The following is a 17301-nucleotide window of genomic DNA, read 5'->3' as shown; positions in this document are numbered from 1 at the left end:
CAACTAAATGAAGAACCAACCATTACTAAACATTAATCCTACACAGAGGTGGTCTGCTCAGTAAGAAAGTACAGATTGGGTCAAAGACAAAAAAAATATGTTGTCATATAAGGTGTTAGTATATGATTAATTGAGTTGGTATCATTAGAAGGAAAAATAAGTCACTCTTCAATCCCCAGGATCAAATAGAATAAAGCTACAGGTATTCTACATTACTTTCACACTTAACTTATTTGTATTATTCTTTTTAAATATAAGAACATCATAAATCAATAGACTTTTTTGTTCTTATGATAGGAAATGCAAATGAATTTTATATGTAGTCTTAACAGTGCATGAAAAATGTTGCTTTCTTTTTTTTCTGGCTAGCTTTGAAAAACGCAATCATCCATTTGAAATTAGATCCATTTAAAATAGCTTTCAATTCACTGGGATTGCACCAGTTCATAGACCACTAGAGAAGGTAGTCTGATTCTTTGGAAAACAAACATTTTTAAATGTGCCATATAGTCCAAACCCTCGCTTGTTTGTTTGATTTTATTTAAATGAAGCTGAACAGTTATCTTGATATTTTGCTAGTTCTAACTTGTTAGAGGGCTTTAAAATGCCAACATAAATTTAGTAAGTTAGGCAAGAATTAAAATCTCTGTCTTTTTTTAATAAATAAATTTCAATCCACTAAAATCTGGAATTTGTTTTATGAGAAAAATAAGATTTTGGCTTGAATTTAAGTGTTTGAAAGCCATTATAAGACAGTTCACTACATTTGCATTACAAATCTTTTAAAATATGTAGTGGGTTCTGCAGTTGATTTTGACTTACTCTAACTTTTTCTTTATAGTTCACAGTCTCATGTCTGAGAGCCCAAATGAATGAATTAGTTGGTTAGGTAAAAGGTATCATATTTTACTTAATTTATAAACCGTTTTAAAGTAATAGAGCCTTTTATATAATAACATGAGGAAATAAAGATTCTGGTGTTGGTTCTGTTGGTAACTAGTTCTATGATATTAGGCAACTCATAATCTCTCTGGGACTTAAATTTCTTCATCTGGAAAATGGGCAGCTTGTTCACATGAATTAAAGAAGCCATTTCCTAATCTAAAAAACTCCCAAAACCTATAAATTTAAAGGTTTGCAAAAACAAGATGACAGCAATGGACAGGATCCACTTGACCAATGAAGGTGAACTTAAATAAAGAATAGAGTCAATGATTATTCTTGTAACAACTATTACTATTTTGCAATACAACCTTGCACTGCATGCAAACATTACCCAAAATAGGAAATAACTAGCTCTCCTGGGTTACATAGGATTTAAACCATGGCTCCTTAGCACCTTTCAGTTCTGATACCCAGGAAGAGCTAACTACATAGGCTGGAGGTGCAGTTGTCTAGAAAGCATATTTGATTTTCATTGGCATAATTTTAACAGATATTAAAAAACATCAAAAAAATGTCTTCTTCCTGAGATATGTCAAAAAGAAAACATTGAGAATATAGAAGTACTAATTGTAAAAGATTAGCAGTTTCAGAATCAAACCTTGGATTCATAGGCACTTAATGCAAATGTAGGAAGTTATGTAAAAGCAGTAGCAGTGTTCTAGGTTCACAGATTTTTCCACAATTTTCCCTTTTCTTAAAAAAAATACGTTTTTATTGATTTCAGAGAGAGGAAAGGATAAGAGGAGAGAGAGAGAGAGAGAGAGAGAGAGAGAGAGAGAGAGAGAGAGAGAAACATCAGTTATGATGAGAGAGAATCATTGATCAGCTTCCTTGTGCATTCCCCCTACTGGGGATGGAGCCAGCAACCAGGCATGAGCCCTGATTGGGAATTGAACCCTGACCTCCTGGTTCATGGGTCCATGCTCAATCATTGAGCCACACCGGCTGGGCACTTTTCGCATTTGGGTTTTAAAAATTTTAAGTGATTGAGACAAATGCCTTCTTTTTTGTTAAGAGTTGCCTTCAATGGGATACTTATTATTTATTAGTTCTTATTTATTAAGAGCCTGACTGGGAGCTACTAGGTAGATGCCAACACTATTCAAACTGGCTTCAGGTGAGGAACACCTATGTAATATCAGATTCAACCCATTTAATTACTTACTCCCACAAGTGGGAAAGACAAGTATGGGTGAAGGCTGCTTAAAATATTAGGAGAAACAGGGTCTCAAATTCATTACTTTTTAAATCTATTTTCCTCTAATTTATTATTAAAATAAAGTACATTTTATTAAGAATTTAATTTAAAATCAGAACGCCAAGAAAAGTAGGGCAACAATGACCTGATGGTACAAATTACACAGCCAGTTATTACATATGGTTGAGGCAACATCTATGTGTGCGCAGGGAAAGAGACAGCTAAATTCAATGAGCCAACAGATTTTTACTTTGCTGGACAACAAGTAATTGATTTCTCTTATGAAAAAAATACTTTAAACCAATTGTGAGTCTGTATCACAAGGATGCCCCTAGCTTACTAAAACAAATAGGTGTGACTGATGTGTCTTCACTCTGCAATGCTGGCTTTAAGGCTTGTATTTCTGCTTGAAATCCCAAGGAGAGACAATGAGTTGGGGACAATCTTAGGCAATTTTCACAAAGCCAGAGTAGGCGGCTGGTAAAGGGAAATTTGGATGGCAGTCAAAACACATAAATTAATCAATAAGTCATGTTTCAATTCAATTACTGACAAATACTGTTTAGAACCCGACAGTGATCCTTGCTCTGGAAGGAAGAATAATCATCTAAATTACAATGAACAGCCAGCTCTGCCCCTCTGCTTTCTCAAGCCAACAATACATTTCAGATGGACTTATACAATTTCAACTTACTTCAGATCCTCTCTCTCCTTTTAGTCCTTGTTCACCTTGGTCACCCGGCTCACCCTTGAACAGGAACCAAAATAGAAACCACATATGAAGGAGAGACTAAATAAGACATGTTAACATTATTATTTTTTAAATGCCAGATTTACAAAGAATGCTTTCAAAACATACTGGAGGCCCTTGTTGTCCAGTGGCACCTCTTGATCCTGGTATACCCACATGACCCTAGGAATAGAAAAGGTTGTATTATTAGATTAAACAGAGACATGTGACTTAGAGGATACGTTAGTATCTTTTCAAATGGTAGCAAAATGTTTTCAAATTTAATTTAAATATCAGAGAGATTATGATTCTCTCTTGTCAATATTATAGAACATAATGGCCACTGGGTATGATGGTGACTGAGAAAGAGTGTAAGTTTTGTGGTTTTTGTTTGTTTGTTTGTTTTTTTCATGGAGATGAGTGTAATGAGTTGAATGGTGGCCCACTAAAAGATGTCTATGTCCTAATCCCCAGAACTTGTGAATGTGATCACATTTAGAAAAAGGGTCTTTGCAGATACCATTAAATTAGGATCTGAAAAGGATATTATTCTGGATATCCATGGGGGCCTAAATCCATTGATAAGTGTCCTTATAAAAAAAAACTAGAGGCCTGGTGCACGAATTCATGCACCAGTGGGGTCCCTCGGCCTGGCCTGTGGGATCGGGTGGAAACTGGCTCTCTGACATCCCCCGAGGGGTCCCAGATTGCGAGAGGGCACAGGCCAGGCTGTGGGACTCTACCGGTGCATAATCAGGGCTGGGGAGGGATGTGGGAGGTTGGGCAGCCAGGGAGGGACCAGAGGAGGGCTCCAGGGTGTGTTTGGCCTGTCTCATTCAGTTCTGATAGGCCGGGACCCAGCAGCAAGCTAACCTACCAGTCAGAGCGTCTGCCCCCTGGTGATCAGTGCATATCATAGTGAGTGGTTGAGCAGCCTTAGCGTATCATTAGCGTATTATGCTTTGATTGGTTGAATGGACGACCAGATGATTGGACACTTAGCATATTAGGCTTTTATTATATAGGATACAGTGAGAGAGAAAGAGTAAGAGAGAGAGAGAACTGGAGCAAGAGAGAGAGAGAGAGACTGAGAGAGAAACAACAAAGGAGAGGACCATGTGAAGGCAGAGGAGAACTGGAGTGATGCAGCCACAAGGAACACAAGGAACATTGTCAGCCACCAGAAACAGGGAAGGGCCAGGAAGGATTCTATCCTAGAGCTTCAGGAGGGAGCATGACCCTGTTGACATCTTGATTTCCAATCTCAGGTCTCCTGTACTATGGAAAAATAAATTTATGTTGTTTTAAGCCACTCAGTTTTGGTAATTTGTTATGGCAGGCTCAGAAAACCCAAACAGCAAATAATAAAAGGAATAAAGAGCTTGAGAACAAATTTCTGTTTTTAACCGGCTCCCACTGTGGAAATGTGCTACAGTCACCATTTTTACAAACTAAGTTCATAGCTGTTTGGATAAATTTACTGGGTTCAAAGCTGGGAGCCTATATACATCAAGTGATTGACCTTCAGCAACTTGTCATCATCCTACTTCTCCTAAGAAGGAATGTTGACCTACCACATTGCCCTTTCCAAGTGTGTAAACAGAAACTAACAACAACCCAGGGCCATTTCAGGTGAGATTTATGCATAAAGAATTATGCATATAATCTCTTCTATCCCCTTTCCTACTGTCCTCTTCACTTCAGATTTTTCTTCCTAGTCTTTTATTCAGAAAAAAATGCCATAGGAAAGACAGCAGGCCCATCTCCCTTTTCTGGGCTAGGAGAAGAAATGACGGCAAACATAGGCTAACAATATTTATTCTCACAGAAAGATCAATTGCAGCCTTCTTGTTTGCATTCTGTGAGGCAAATGTTTACGGTTTTAAGATTCAACTTCCTGATAAAGGAACGGAATCGTGTTTAAGCGTGTAAACAGTGGCAAGAGAGAAAGGCTAGTTTGAAAAGCTTTCTATAGCAGATGGTCATAACTACAGAGAAAATCATTATAACAGATGACCCTTACCAGCAAAACATGAGCAGAGTCAGCAAACAACAGAATCAGGGCTATCAAGTGGGAGTCTGGTATGAGTAAATATGACTATTATAGCTCACTTACCAAACAGGATTCAGGAGAGAAGTGATTAGTAAAAAGCTGGAGTTACAGAGCGAAGTGAGGGTGACCATATGTGCAAACTCCAGAGCTCAAACTACGATGGCTAGTTATGGCTTTGCCACCACTCTTGTCTGTATTTTTGCACAGAGCTTTCTAGAATGAGCACATAGAATAGCCACCTGTATCTTTTGGCTTTGAGAAGTCTGGACACAAGTCTCACCCAAAACAAGCTTGCTTCTAGGAGTTTCACTGTAATTCTTCTGGTCTTTTCTGTTCTAATAAATATTGACAAAGATCATTTTTTCTGCAATGGTGAACACTAAATATTTTGAAGTAAATATTATTATAAAGTTATTGTAGGCAAATTTATGGGAAGTGATTAATTTTGCCTGATATTAGGTGGGAGCAGTTGGATGGCTGCGGGGAGCTTGGAGAAGATTTTATAAAGGACGTGATGGTAAACTGAATATTGAAGGATGAGTGTTCCAGGCAGTAAAATAAAAGGATGACATTCTGGCAGAGAAAACAGCATAGGGGAATAAATGAAGATTCATCTGATAGAACATGCTAAACAGAGAATGGATTTGAGATAGGGATAGGGATATTAAAATAATTTGGGTAAAAAATACTTAAGCCTAACTAAAGTAGGGCAAGGTGGCAAAATAAAGATGCAAAAAATCCTAAAAAAATACTAAGAAATAAAACACAAAAATACATTAAAAATAATACATCATGATCAAGTGGGGCATAAAAATGGTTCAAGATATGCATATCCATTAATGTAATATACCACATTAACAAAAGAAAGCATAAAATTGTACGATGCAAAAAATTTGATAAGATACAACATCCATTTATGATTAAAACACTAAACAAAATGGGTATAGAAGGAAAGTACCTCAATATGATAAAGGCCATCTATGACAATCCCTCAGCCAATATCATACTCAATGGTGAAAAACTGAAAGCTTTTCCTCTAAAATCAGGATGCCTACTCTCACCACTCTTATTAAAACCTAGTTCTGGAAATCCTAGCTAGATCAATCAGGCAAGAAAAAGAAATAAAAGGCATCAGAACTAGAAATAAAAAAATAAAAGTGTCACTTTTTGCAGATGACATGATTTTGTATATGGAAAACCCTAAAGACACCACCAAAAATATTAGAAATAGTAAACAAATACAGTAAAGTTGCAGGATACAAAAATAAGTGAACAAAAATCCACTGTTTTCCTATATATTAACAATGGAATTTCAGAAAACAAGTGGAAAAAACACAGACAATTTCTTTTGCAGTGAAACTAAAAGAATAAAGTTCATAGGAATAAATTTAACAAAGAATGTAAAAGTCCTATATACTGAAAACTACAAAGCATTATATTAAAAAAGACAGAAAAGACACAATGAAATGGAAAGATATTCCGTGTTCATGGATTGGAAGAATTGACGTAGTTAAAATGGCCATATTACCCAAAGGAATATAGAAATTTAATGCAATTTCCATAACCAATATCATTTTTTAAAGAAATAGAACAAAAAATTATCAGATTTATTTGGAACTAAAAAAGACCCTAAATGGTCAAAGCAATCCTGAGAAAAAGAACAAAGCTGGAGGTATCATACTACCTGACTTCAAATTATAATACAGAGCTATGATAATCAAAACAGCATAGTACTGGCAGAAGAACAGACACATAGAGCAGAACTGATACACCAGAAATAAAACCATATGTATATGGGCAAATAATTTTTGACAAAGGAGCCAAAAACACATGATGGAGAAAAGAAAGCCTCTTCAAGAAATGGTGCTGGGAAAATTAGACAGCTACACACAAAAGAATGAAACTAGACAACAGTTTGCTCCCATGTACAAAAATTAATTCAAAATGGATGAAAGACCTAAATATAAAATCTGAAACAATAAATTACATAGAAGAAAACATAGGTACTAAACTCATAGAGAGATTTTATGATTTGACCCCAAAGGCAAGGGAAGAAAAGGCATGGGACTATATCAAACTAAATAAATGGGACTATATCAAACTAAAAAGCTTCTGCAAAGCAAAAGAAACTGCTGACAAAACAAAAAGACAACCAACCAAATATGAGGTGATATTTGCAAACAACAATTCTGACAAGGGGTTAATATACAAATTATAAAAAGAACTCATACAACTTAACACCAAACAAACAATTCAATTAAAAAATAGGCAGAGGACCTGAACAAACACCTCTCTCAAGAAGACATACAAACGGCCAATAGATATATTAAAAAAATCTTCAACTTCACAACTACAATGAGATACCACCTCATACCTGTTACAATGGCTATTATCAAGAAGACAGGTAATAACAAGTGTTGGAGAAGTTGTGGAGAAAAAGAAACCCTCAGTCACTGCAGGTGGGAATGTAAACTGGAATAGCCACGATGGAGGACAGTATGGCAGCTCCTCAAAAAATTAAGAATACAGTTGCCAGATGAGCCAGCAATCCCTCAAATACATTTACTTGCAAAGATATATGCACCCCTATGTTCATCGCAGCATTATTCACAGTGGCCAAGACATGAAGACCTCAAAGTATCCTTTTGATAAAAAAGATGTGGTATTTATACTCTGGAACACTACTCAGCCATTAGAAAAGATGAAATACTGCCATTGTGACAACAGGGATGGACCCTGAGAATATCATGCTAAGTGAAATAAGTCAGTTAGAAAAAGCTCAGAACCATATAATTTCATTCATATGTGGGATATAAAACTGAAACTCATAGACACAGACAATAGTATGGTGATTACCAGAGGGGAAGGGAGGGGGAGGAATTAGTATGGGGAAAGGGGGCTAAATATATGGTGATGGAAGATGATTTGACTTTGGATGGTGGGCACACAATGCAATATACAGATCACGTATAATAGAGTTGTACACTGAAAACCTATATGATCTTATTAACTAATGTCACCCCAATAATTGTAATAAAAAATAAAATAATAAAACTGCTCTAAAGGAAAAAAGAAAAGCAAACATTTAAAAAATATAACCACTGGCTACAACAGAATAACCTAACTCTAAATGAAGCATAATTCCCCTAAGTGAATCAAACCAGTGTTTGGGAAAACTTGGCAGGAAACAAGTGTGGATATTCATGAATTTGATATTTCTAAGCAATGAAAGTAATGTGGTCTGGCATGAGACAAATGTTTAGAGTAGAACCATCAGCAAACGGTAAAATTATCTCTAAACCCTAAGGACAGAATAAGACAGACTAGCACAGAACAACACAGAAAGAAAGATGGGGTTCAAAGCAATATAGGAAACATCCCCAATTGAAAACTTCACCAGCAGTATTTTTGGAATGAGAAAGGAGAAACAGATTCCAAAGTGAAATGAGGGAAAAGTTCTCCTCTGATGAAGTATTTCTGAAGGATATGTGACTATCTAGAAGAATGGGGCCAGAGTTTTCTCTTCTGCCAGCCAGTGAAGAGATTCTTTTCTTCTCCCAGTAGAATAGTTAACTGTTTGCCAGTAAATATGCTGATTTAACTACCTAATGGTTTGTAGTTGGTAGAGGCCAAAAAAAGATATTGCAAGAACCTGATTTTCCTGAAAATGTTGTGAGAAGTCACAGCAAAAGCTAAGAAAGTTTAACCTTCTCAAATTATGCTGGAAAGCAGTGGGTTAGTGTCACAACCCAAAGAAAAGCTAATTTTAAGTAAACCCACTGGATTCATTGAGTTAGGAAACACTTGTAGATACAGATGTTATATAAATTGGAAACAGAAGATAATCATCACCACAATTTCACAAACATTTAGAGCTTCGTTCAACATTTGCTTCAAAGAGAGTTTGAGGAAGTAAAAGTTGTTCTTTCAGATTTCAGGCCTGAGAAAAGTCAGTTCATTAATCAAAGTTATTTACATACTAGCTATCCATTCAATCTGGCTAAGTCTTCCTTTCAGATGTGGAGGAAAAGGGGCCACATACCAAACCTGACAAGCTCAGAGGCCTGTATGGCAGTCTTACAAACTCAGAGACTGAAAGTAACCACAAAGGATGGTTTGAAATTAAAACTCTTTAACTAAAAGCAGTTTATGGTGAGTAGTCATGTCCTAGGCTAGAAATCTTCCCTGACAAAGGTCAATTTTCACCTTAACAAAGCCTGTCTGTTGTCATTTTGCAACAACAATAAAATACCTTTGGAATGTCAAAATAATTTCCTTTTACTGGACCCCTCAAAGCACAGGCACTGCTCCGCTCCACTGAGATGACAAATGCCCTCATTGTTATTGAGTTGACGACTGCTGACTATTCTGTGCCCATCTATGTGAAAGAAGTATGTGTCTATCATTTTACTTTTTATCCAATCCCAGAGGTTCCTGTCCTTGCCCTTGCTTTCTCCTGTCTCCACAATCTATCACCAATGGATTTCATGTAGACCACTTATATTTCCTCTTTTGATTAAAATAAGGTGCAAAACTGCCATTCGCTGGAACTTTTCAATCTGTTGAGATTTTGCTTCATGGCAATTGTCCTCAGTTTGGCTCAAATAAACTCAGAAATTTTCTACAGGTTTGAATGTTTCTTATGTTGACACAGACAGGATCACAAGTATTTTACATGAAATAGGGGTATGTTGGATAGAATAGCCCATCATTCATTATTAAAAGTGAATTATGTTTATGTACATATGATATACTATTATTTATGGGCTTAGAACAAGGCATTATACAAGAAAAAAAGAAGTCATATTCAAAATTGGAAAGCTAAAATACCTACATGTGAAAAGCAGTAAGCAAAATAATTTGTAGCAGATGGTAAAATTTTTTATGTTGAATGACTTCTATAAACAATAAATATTCTAGGATTACAGAAGAGAGAAAGATTGCTATTAGAGTGGGTCAAGGGAAGAGGGAGTTTGAAATAGATTATAAAAAAATAGATAGGATTTATGTAAGTAAAGATTATATAATATTGTTAACAAGCAGAGAACATTGTGAGCAAAGAAATAAGACAGGAAATACAAAAAGAGAGTTAGCAGATTTTGTTTAGCAACTGACATAAACTGAAAGGGAAAAGATATAAAGCAAGAATACAGAACACTTTCAGAAGAATTGAGCTAATAAAAAAATGACACTGAATAAATTCTAGTCTAATTTTGGCTGATTAAATTGGTCACATAAAGTCCTTTTGAGAATGGATGAGGGTAAGAATTGAGATAAGGCTTGAGAACATTATGACTTTCACCCATCTATCTGACAACTTTTTATTGAATTCCTACTATATACCAGGAACTTTGTGTTCTAAAAATTGGGGATATAATAATGAAAAAGACAGTGTTATACTCATGGATCTTAAATTTTGGTGGTGGGAGATAGATAATAAACAACTCCCCTCACAAATATGTAAAATAAGATATTATCGATAGCATAAAATGTCATGAAGGATAAACAAGTAATATGATATAAAGTGATGGATAGAAAGGGCAGTTAGAGAAGGCCTCTCAGGAAGTATCATTTCAGCTGACATCTGAAAGATGAGAAGAAAGCAGCAATGGGAGGAGATGATTCGAGAAAGAAGGAACAGAAAGCGCAAACAGTTAGACTTCTTCTAGGATCAAAAAAACATGAAAATACTAATTATCTCAATGATGCTTATTTGCATTTGAAACTGAGCAGAACAACAGAGAACCCTATTCCAACTTAGAAGCAAGGTGTGAAATTTGCAGTGATTACCTTATATCCCTCTTCTCCAGGCTCTCCTCTCTCTCCTTGTTCCCCCATTGGGCCCTACAGAGACCACATGCAAACATAATCAATTTCACAGCTGGATCGAAAAATTTGTAACCAAATGCATAATAAATTTATTAAGTTCCATTAAGTAATTTCAAAGGATTGAATCTCAATGACACAAAGAACATCATAAACATTGCATTTTTTAAAGAGATTCTCATGATTCTGCTAGAAAAAAATATTTTAAAAATGAAGGATAAATAAATATAAATTAAAAAAGATTTAAGCAGGACCACTCAGCCATTTAATTTCACTTACTATACTTTACAGTTCTTAATCATCAATTATATTATTTATACTCTAATCTATGAAATTTAAAAATCTTAAGACACAAATTAACCTAAAAAACACTACACTTATTAATTTTAATCTTTAATGTAAAAACTAATCTAATAAACTCACACACGTCTAACTTTTCTAAAGATTTCTAATATAAAATTTTTGATATAAGCTGTTCAAATGATCTAGTCTAAAATACACTTGAAAAAAATCAATTATCACTATAAGGACCTACTTTCTGAAAAGAAACTCAGATTGAAATTAGTTGGGAAAACCATAAAATTTATTCTGAACAATTAGTTGATAAACTTTAACTTATTCCTTTGTGGAAAATAAAGATAATAGACATAATGTAAAACCCATGATCTTTGATTCTGCTTTTTAATTATTTAGAATCTTGTTTAAGTTTCCCATCTGTCCCATGTATACTAGTTAAAATCACCAGTGTTATGTTAGATTTTTAATAAATTTTTTTAAATTTCAGTGACATTCTTAGATCCTGGAAAAGCTGAATCTGGGGAAAAGAAGTACTACTATACTCCATTTACCCATACTTTTCCATTTGCTTTTAAATTTCTGCATTATTTCCATATTTTTCCCTCTTAGAGGATTAGAGCCTTCCCTCTTTTTAAAAAAATATATTTTATTGATTTTTTACAGAAAGAAAGTGAGAGAGCTAGAGAGTTAGAAACATCGGTGAAAGAGAAACATTGATCAGCTGCCTCCTGCACAACCCCCACTGGGGATGAGCCTTCAACCAAGGTACATGCCGTTGACTGGAATCGAACCTGAGACCTTTCAGTCCACAGGCCGATGCTCTATCCACTGAGCCAAACCAGTCAGGGGGAGCCTTTTCTTTTAATAAAGAATCTTATATATTCTTTAAAATTTTTTTAAAGTATATTTTTATTGATTTCAGAGAGGAAGGGAGAATGAGATGGAAACATCAATGATGAGAGAGAATCATTGATTGGCTGCCTTCTGCATGTCTCCCACTAAGGATAGGGCCCACAACCCAGGCATGTGCCCTTGACCAGAATCGAACCTGGGACCCTTCAGTCCACAGGCCCACGCTCTATCCACTGAGCCAAACCAGCTAGGGCTTATATATTCTTAAAGATAAGTTTGCCTTTAGGCATACGAAATGGCTTGCTTTAATCAGAAAAATTCTAGAATCTTTCCTTTCTATTTCTATAACAATGTATAACTTTCAACGACCACTAAAAATCCAGTTAAAAATATCCGGAGTGACTACATATTCTGATCTTTCTGCTTGAGGATTCTTTTTTCTTTTTTCAAAATATGTTTTTATGGATTTCAGAGAGGAAAGGAGAGGGAGAGACAGATAGAAACATCAACGATGAGAGGGAAATCATTGATCAGCTGCCTCCTGAATGCCCCTGACTGGGGATGGAGCCCTCAACCCAGGCATGTGCCCTTGACCAGAATAAAACCTGGCACCCTTTAGTCCACAGACTGATTCTCCATTCACTGAGCCAAACCAACTAGGGCCTGAGGATTCTTTTATCCTATATGATATCATGTGAAAACTAGAAAATTTAACCAATTATATTTATTTCTGTCAACTAAGCATTCTTATTTATTCACTTAATTTTCTACAATAGCTATTTTTTTCTGTTTGTTTTACATATGTCTTACATATGTCTCCTTTTTCCTGGATTGGACCTGCCCCCACCCCTGCTGCTCCCACCCCCAAGGGCAAGCCCCCACTGCCCCAGTGTCTATGCCCATTGGTTATGCTAATATGCATGCATACAAGTCCTTTGGTTGATCTCTAACCCCACACCCTTCCCTGCCTTCTCTCTGAGGTTAGACGGTCTGTTCAGTGCTACCTTTTCATTGGACCTATTTTTGTTCATCAGTTTATGTTGATCATTATATCCCACATATGAGTGAGATCATGTGATATTTATCTTTCTCCGACTGGCTTATTTCACTTAGTATAATGCTCTCCAGTTCCATCTATGCTGTTGCAAACGGTAAAAGTTACTTCTTTTTTTTTTTAACAGCATAGTATTCCATTGCGTAGATGAATCAGTTTTTAAATCACTCATCTGCTGATGGGCACGTAGGCTGTTTCCAAATCTTAGCTATGGTAAATTGTGCTGTTATGAACATAGGGATGCACATATCCTTTCTGACTGGTGTTCCTGGTTTCTTGGGATTTGGTCCTAGAAGTGGGATTACTGGGTCAAATGGGAGTTCCATTTTTAACTTTTTGAGGAAACTCCATACTGTTTTCCACAGTGGCTGCACCAGTCTGACTTTCCACCAGCAGTGCACGAGTACAATAGCTATTTTTAAAAAAATCATTGTTATAGCTATCCCTTAAAATGCTTAATTAGGAGACTATAGATTAGTGACCTTTAAAAAGTATTAGTTCTAAAAACTGGTTAGATGAGTCTTTTTTAAAAAAATCTTTATTGTTGAAAGTATTATTAAGGTCTTTCTTTTTGTCCCCAGGGTTAACCTCTTCCTGCCAGCTCCTGCTTCCACCCCCACCTCCAGGCCCTCAGGTTAAATGAGTCTTTAAATCATTTGCTGTGTGTAAACTACTATAAAAAGGGTACAAATCAGATTTTTAAAAATACTTCAGAAATAAACCTGAATTTGATGACTAAAGTAATATCTCCCCTAAAATGTCTACAGTATGTAATTTTAAAATAATCTCTATAAAAGGTGTTATCATGCATTTAATGCTGAAAATTAGATTTAGAAAGTCACTGTATTAAACTTACATATTGTACAAAGGACCTTGACCTGCATATAAATAGCTTTCATATTTAGATTATGTCACTACAGATACTGCTGTTCTATAAAAATCATGTTACAAAAGTAACAAAATAAAATTCTTTGAAAGGATGTGACTGATGTTTTGAATCTATTATAGTAATTACATTTTATCTTGAACATCAAAATAATTTCAGAAAAAGACCTACTGGTTCACCTCGAGGCCCAGGTGGTCCTAGGACTGTGTTATCTTCTCCTGGATAACCCTAAAACGAAGATAATGATTTATAAAACTACAAGTTAATAAAATGATTGGCAAACTATACAGCCTATTATTTTCTAATATGTCATGAAATATACAATCTTGTTTTATCTTTTTTAAATAGAAAATTTTTACCTACAAAGCTTAGCATATGATATTTTATTCATAGTTGTAATTCATATGAGGTTCTCCTTGAATTAATCTGAGTTAATTACATAAAAAGCAGCTTAAGATTTTTCTGTGTCAAGTTTCCAATGATGTTACAAATCAAGTGGAGTACTGTTGTAGTTATTCTTAACTCATAAAACATTTTACTATAAATGTACTATGTTTAGTCAGTTAATCCACAGTCCCCCAATCTCTTTCAATAACAACTTAATTTTACTTTTATAAAACTTTATTGGTTCACCTCAATCTTGAAACAACCTATGGAAGACAGTTTAATGATTTATTGAAATTTTTCACCCATTGCTATTTCTTTGTTTTTCTTCTAGAATTTGCAATACTTCCCCCGTTGAAAAGGGCTTCTTTAATTCTTTGAAACAGTTGCCATGCATACGTTCAGAAAGAACACATGAATTTAATGTTTGACTTTAGGATTAAAAAGTCAATATACACACACACACATACCTTTTCTCCTTTAGGTCCTGGCAACCCAGAAAGTCCTGGTTGACCTTGATGGCCCTAACAAAAGGACAAGCAAGTAGACATTCTCAATAACATTTGTGCATGCTCTACCTAAAACCACCAGGGCCACACTATTAGATATTGCACTATTTTGAAAGAAAAATAGGATTCACTCTATAAGGGGATGAGGCCCAATATGTTTAAAAGGTCTATCAGGGAGATTGCACCTTAATTTGCATACTTGGGATAACATCCTATCTAATAAAAGAGAAAAATGGTAATTGGCGTACGACGATACCCTTTTCATTGGCTAATCAGGGCTATATGCAAATTAACTGCCAACTATGATTGGCAGTTAACTGCCAACAAGATGGCGGTTAATTTGCATATGTAGGCACAATGCAGGGAGGCGAAAGGGAAAGCAGGAAGAAGCCCCCTGCCACTGACAGTGATCGGAAACCCAGGGGGGAGCTAAGAGCTGGGGGGCAGGGCAAAGGCGGCCCTGGGGCCGCCTTTGCCCTGCCCCCCAGCCATGATCGGAGAATCAGGCGCCTTTGCCACCCTGGCCAGTGATAGCAGGAAGTAGGGGTGGAGCCAGCAATGGGAGCTGGGCACGGTCGAAGCTGGCAGTCCTGGGAGCTAGGGGTCCCTTGCCTGGGCCTAAAGCGGAGCCCACGATCGCGGGGCCGATGCAGCTGCAGGTCCCCGCTGCCCGGGCCGGACACCTAGGCCAGAGGCGTTAGGCCTGGGCAGGGGCGGAGCCTGCAACCGCGGGGAGCTGGGGGTCCCCTGCCCAGGCCTGACACCTCTGCCGGAGGCCTCAGGCCTGGTCAAGGGGCCGATCCGGTGATTGGTGATCGGAGGGTGATGAGGGTCAACTCCTCTGGTCGAGGCATCAGGCCTGGGTGGGGGGCAGAGCCGGGGTTTGGGGGGATATGATGGTCCCCTTGCCCAGGCCTGAAGCCTGGATCAGAGGCGTCAGGCTTGGGCGGGGGGTGGAGCAAGCGATCAGAGGGAGATGGGGGTCCCCTGCCCAGGCATGATTCCTGGGCCAGAGGCCTCAGGCCTGGGCGGGGGCCAGAGCCAGTGATCAGGGGGAGATGGGGGTCCCCTGTCCAAGCCTGACACCTCTGGCGGAGGCGTCAGGCCTGGGCAAGGGGCCGATCCTGCGATTGGAGGGTGATGGGGGTCAACGCCTGAGGGCTCCCAGTATGTGAGAGGGGGCAGGCTGGGCTGAGGGACACTCCCCTCCCCACACACACCCAGTGCACGAATTTCATGCACCGGGCCCCTAGTCTTTATATAAATGTTTTCATGCAAATATACACTTTCTTATTTTCAACTAGAGGCCCAGTGCATGATACTCATGCGTGGGGGGAGATGTGGGTGGGGGAAAGGAGGTGGGGGAAGGAGGGTCTCTCAGCCTGGCCTGCACCCTCTCGCAGTCCAGAACCCCTCAGGGGATGTCTGCCTGCCAGCTTAGCAGGAGAGGCTCCTGGCATCTCTGCTGCACTTGCCAGCTTTAAGCCGGCTTCAAGTTGAGCAGCGCTCCCCCTGTGAAGAGCACACTGACCACCAGAGGGCAGCTCCTGCATTGAGTGTCTGCCTTCTGGTGGTCAGTGCATGTCATAGCAACAGGTTGTCCCACCGTTTTGTCTATTTGCATATTAGCCTTTTATTATAGGATTAGATTTGCTTACTCTATATCCTGGAATTCCTGGTTCTCCATCAGGTCCCATTAATCCTAAATGTCCCTAAAAAACAATATTAAAGAGAAAATAGATAATTGTTTAAATCATTAAACTTATACTGCTATTATTTAAAATTTAGATTTTTTATGGTACAAATTACCACTTAGTCTGAAATGAGAAAACAAAAAATCACACTCTAACTTTTGCCTCATTTTTCTTATGAGCCACAAAAGTCCCACAAAAAAAAATGTCTCTTTGGCTTACATCAGGCATAAACATCCTTAATCATATTAAGAGAAATGCCTCCAATTGTCAGAATCCTGCAGGTTTCTAGCACGTTCTTGGAAATGCAGTTTGTATTTGTCAAATTTTGGTAGATGTGCTTCACTGAGTATTAGAGAGTGAAGGCTGCTAGTTTTTGATACTGTCACGATGGGAACAGGGGACTCTGTATTCATTGGTAGTTTCAGATGGTTTGATGAACAGTTTTAGCTCTGGTCAAAGTTGTTAAAATAGAAATGGTTAAACACTTGTGTGTAATAATCACTCCATGATTCCTATTATTATTAATATTTTATAGATGAGTAAACCACACACATTATAGGCTATTTAGTAAATGCCTTTAAACTCCTGAAAAGATGACTCAGACAACCAAAAAAACTACCAAAAAACAATGATTTGAAAAATGTCTTAGCTTTCATCATATCAAAAAGTTTCCACACCAACTCTTCTATTTGAGTCTCAAAATAAATAGGAGATGAGTAAATAAAGGCACATAATGGGTATGTGACTAGCCATATATTACACTAACCAGAAGTTCAATGTAATAGACAGGATAATAAATAAGAGGAGGTGGTATGAATATTACCTAAAGAACCCATGAGAATCACCTAAATTGATTAAAGTGAATGTAAAGTC

The 17301-nt window shown here is 37.3% G+C and overlaps 1 protein-coding gene across 1 annotated transcript in view; it reads right to left on the bottom strand.

The window, feature by feature from the left end:
* Positions 1-17301, bottom strand: part of COL24A1 (collagen type XXIV alpha 1 chain) — a 314245-nt gene that overhangs the window by 61540 nt on the left and 235404 nt on the right. Inside the window, exons 40-45 of the mRNA XM_059688981.1 lie at positions 16393-16446; positions 14696-14749; positions 14013-14069; positions 10717-10770; positions 3003-3056; positions 2838-2891 (exon numbers count right to left, since the gene is read on the bottom strand). Of these exons, the coding sequence (XP_059544964.1) occupies positions 2838-2891; positions 3003-3056; positions 10717-10770; positions 14013-14069; positions 14696-14749; positions 16393-16446 (327 nt within the window). The remainder of the gene's footprint in view (positions 1-2837; positions 2892-3002; positions 3057-10716; positions 10771-14012; positions 14070-14695; positions 14750-16392; positions 16447-17301) is intronic.

Source organism: Myotis daubentonii, chromosome 3, assembly GCF_963259705.1.
Source record: "Myotis daubentonii chromosome 3, mMyoDau2.1, whole genome shotgun sequence".
Classification (NCBI taxonomy): Eukaryota; Metazoa; Chordata; class Mammalia; order Chiroptera; family Vespertilionidae; genus Myotis; species Myotis daubentonii.
The sequence above is the reverse complement of the archived record's forward strand: the minus strand, read 5'-3'. Positions and strand labels throughout refer to the sequence as shown.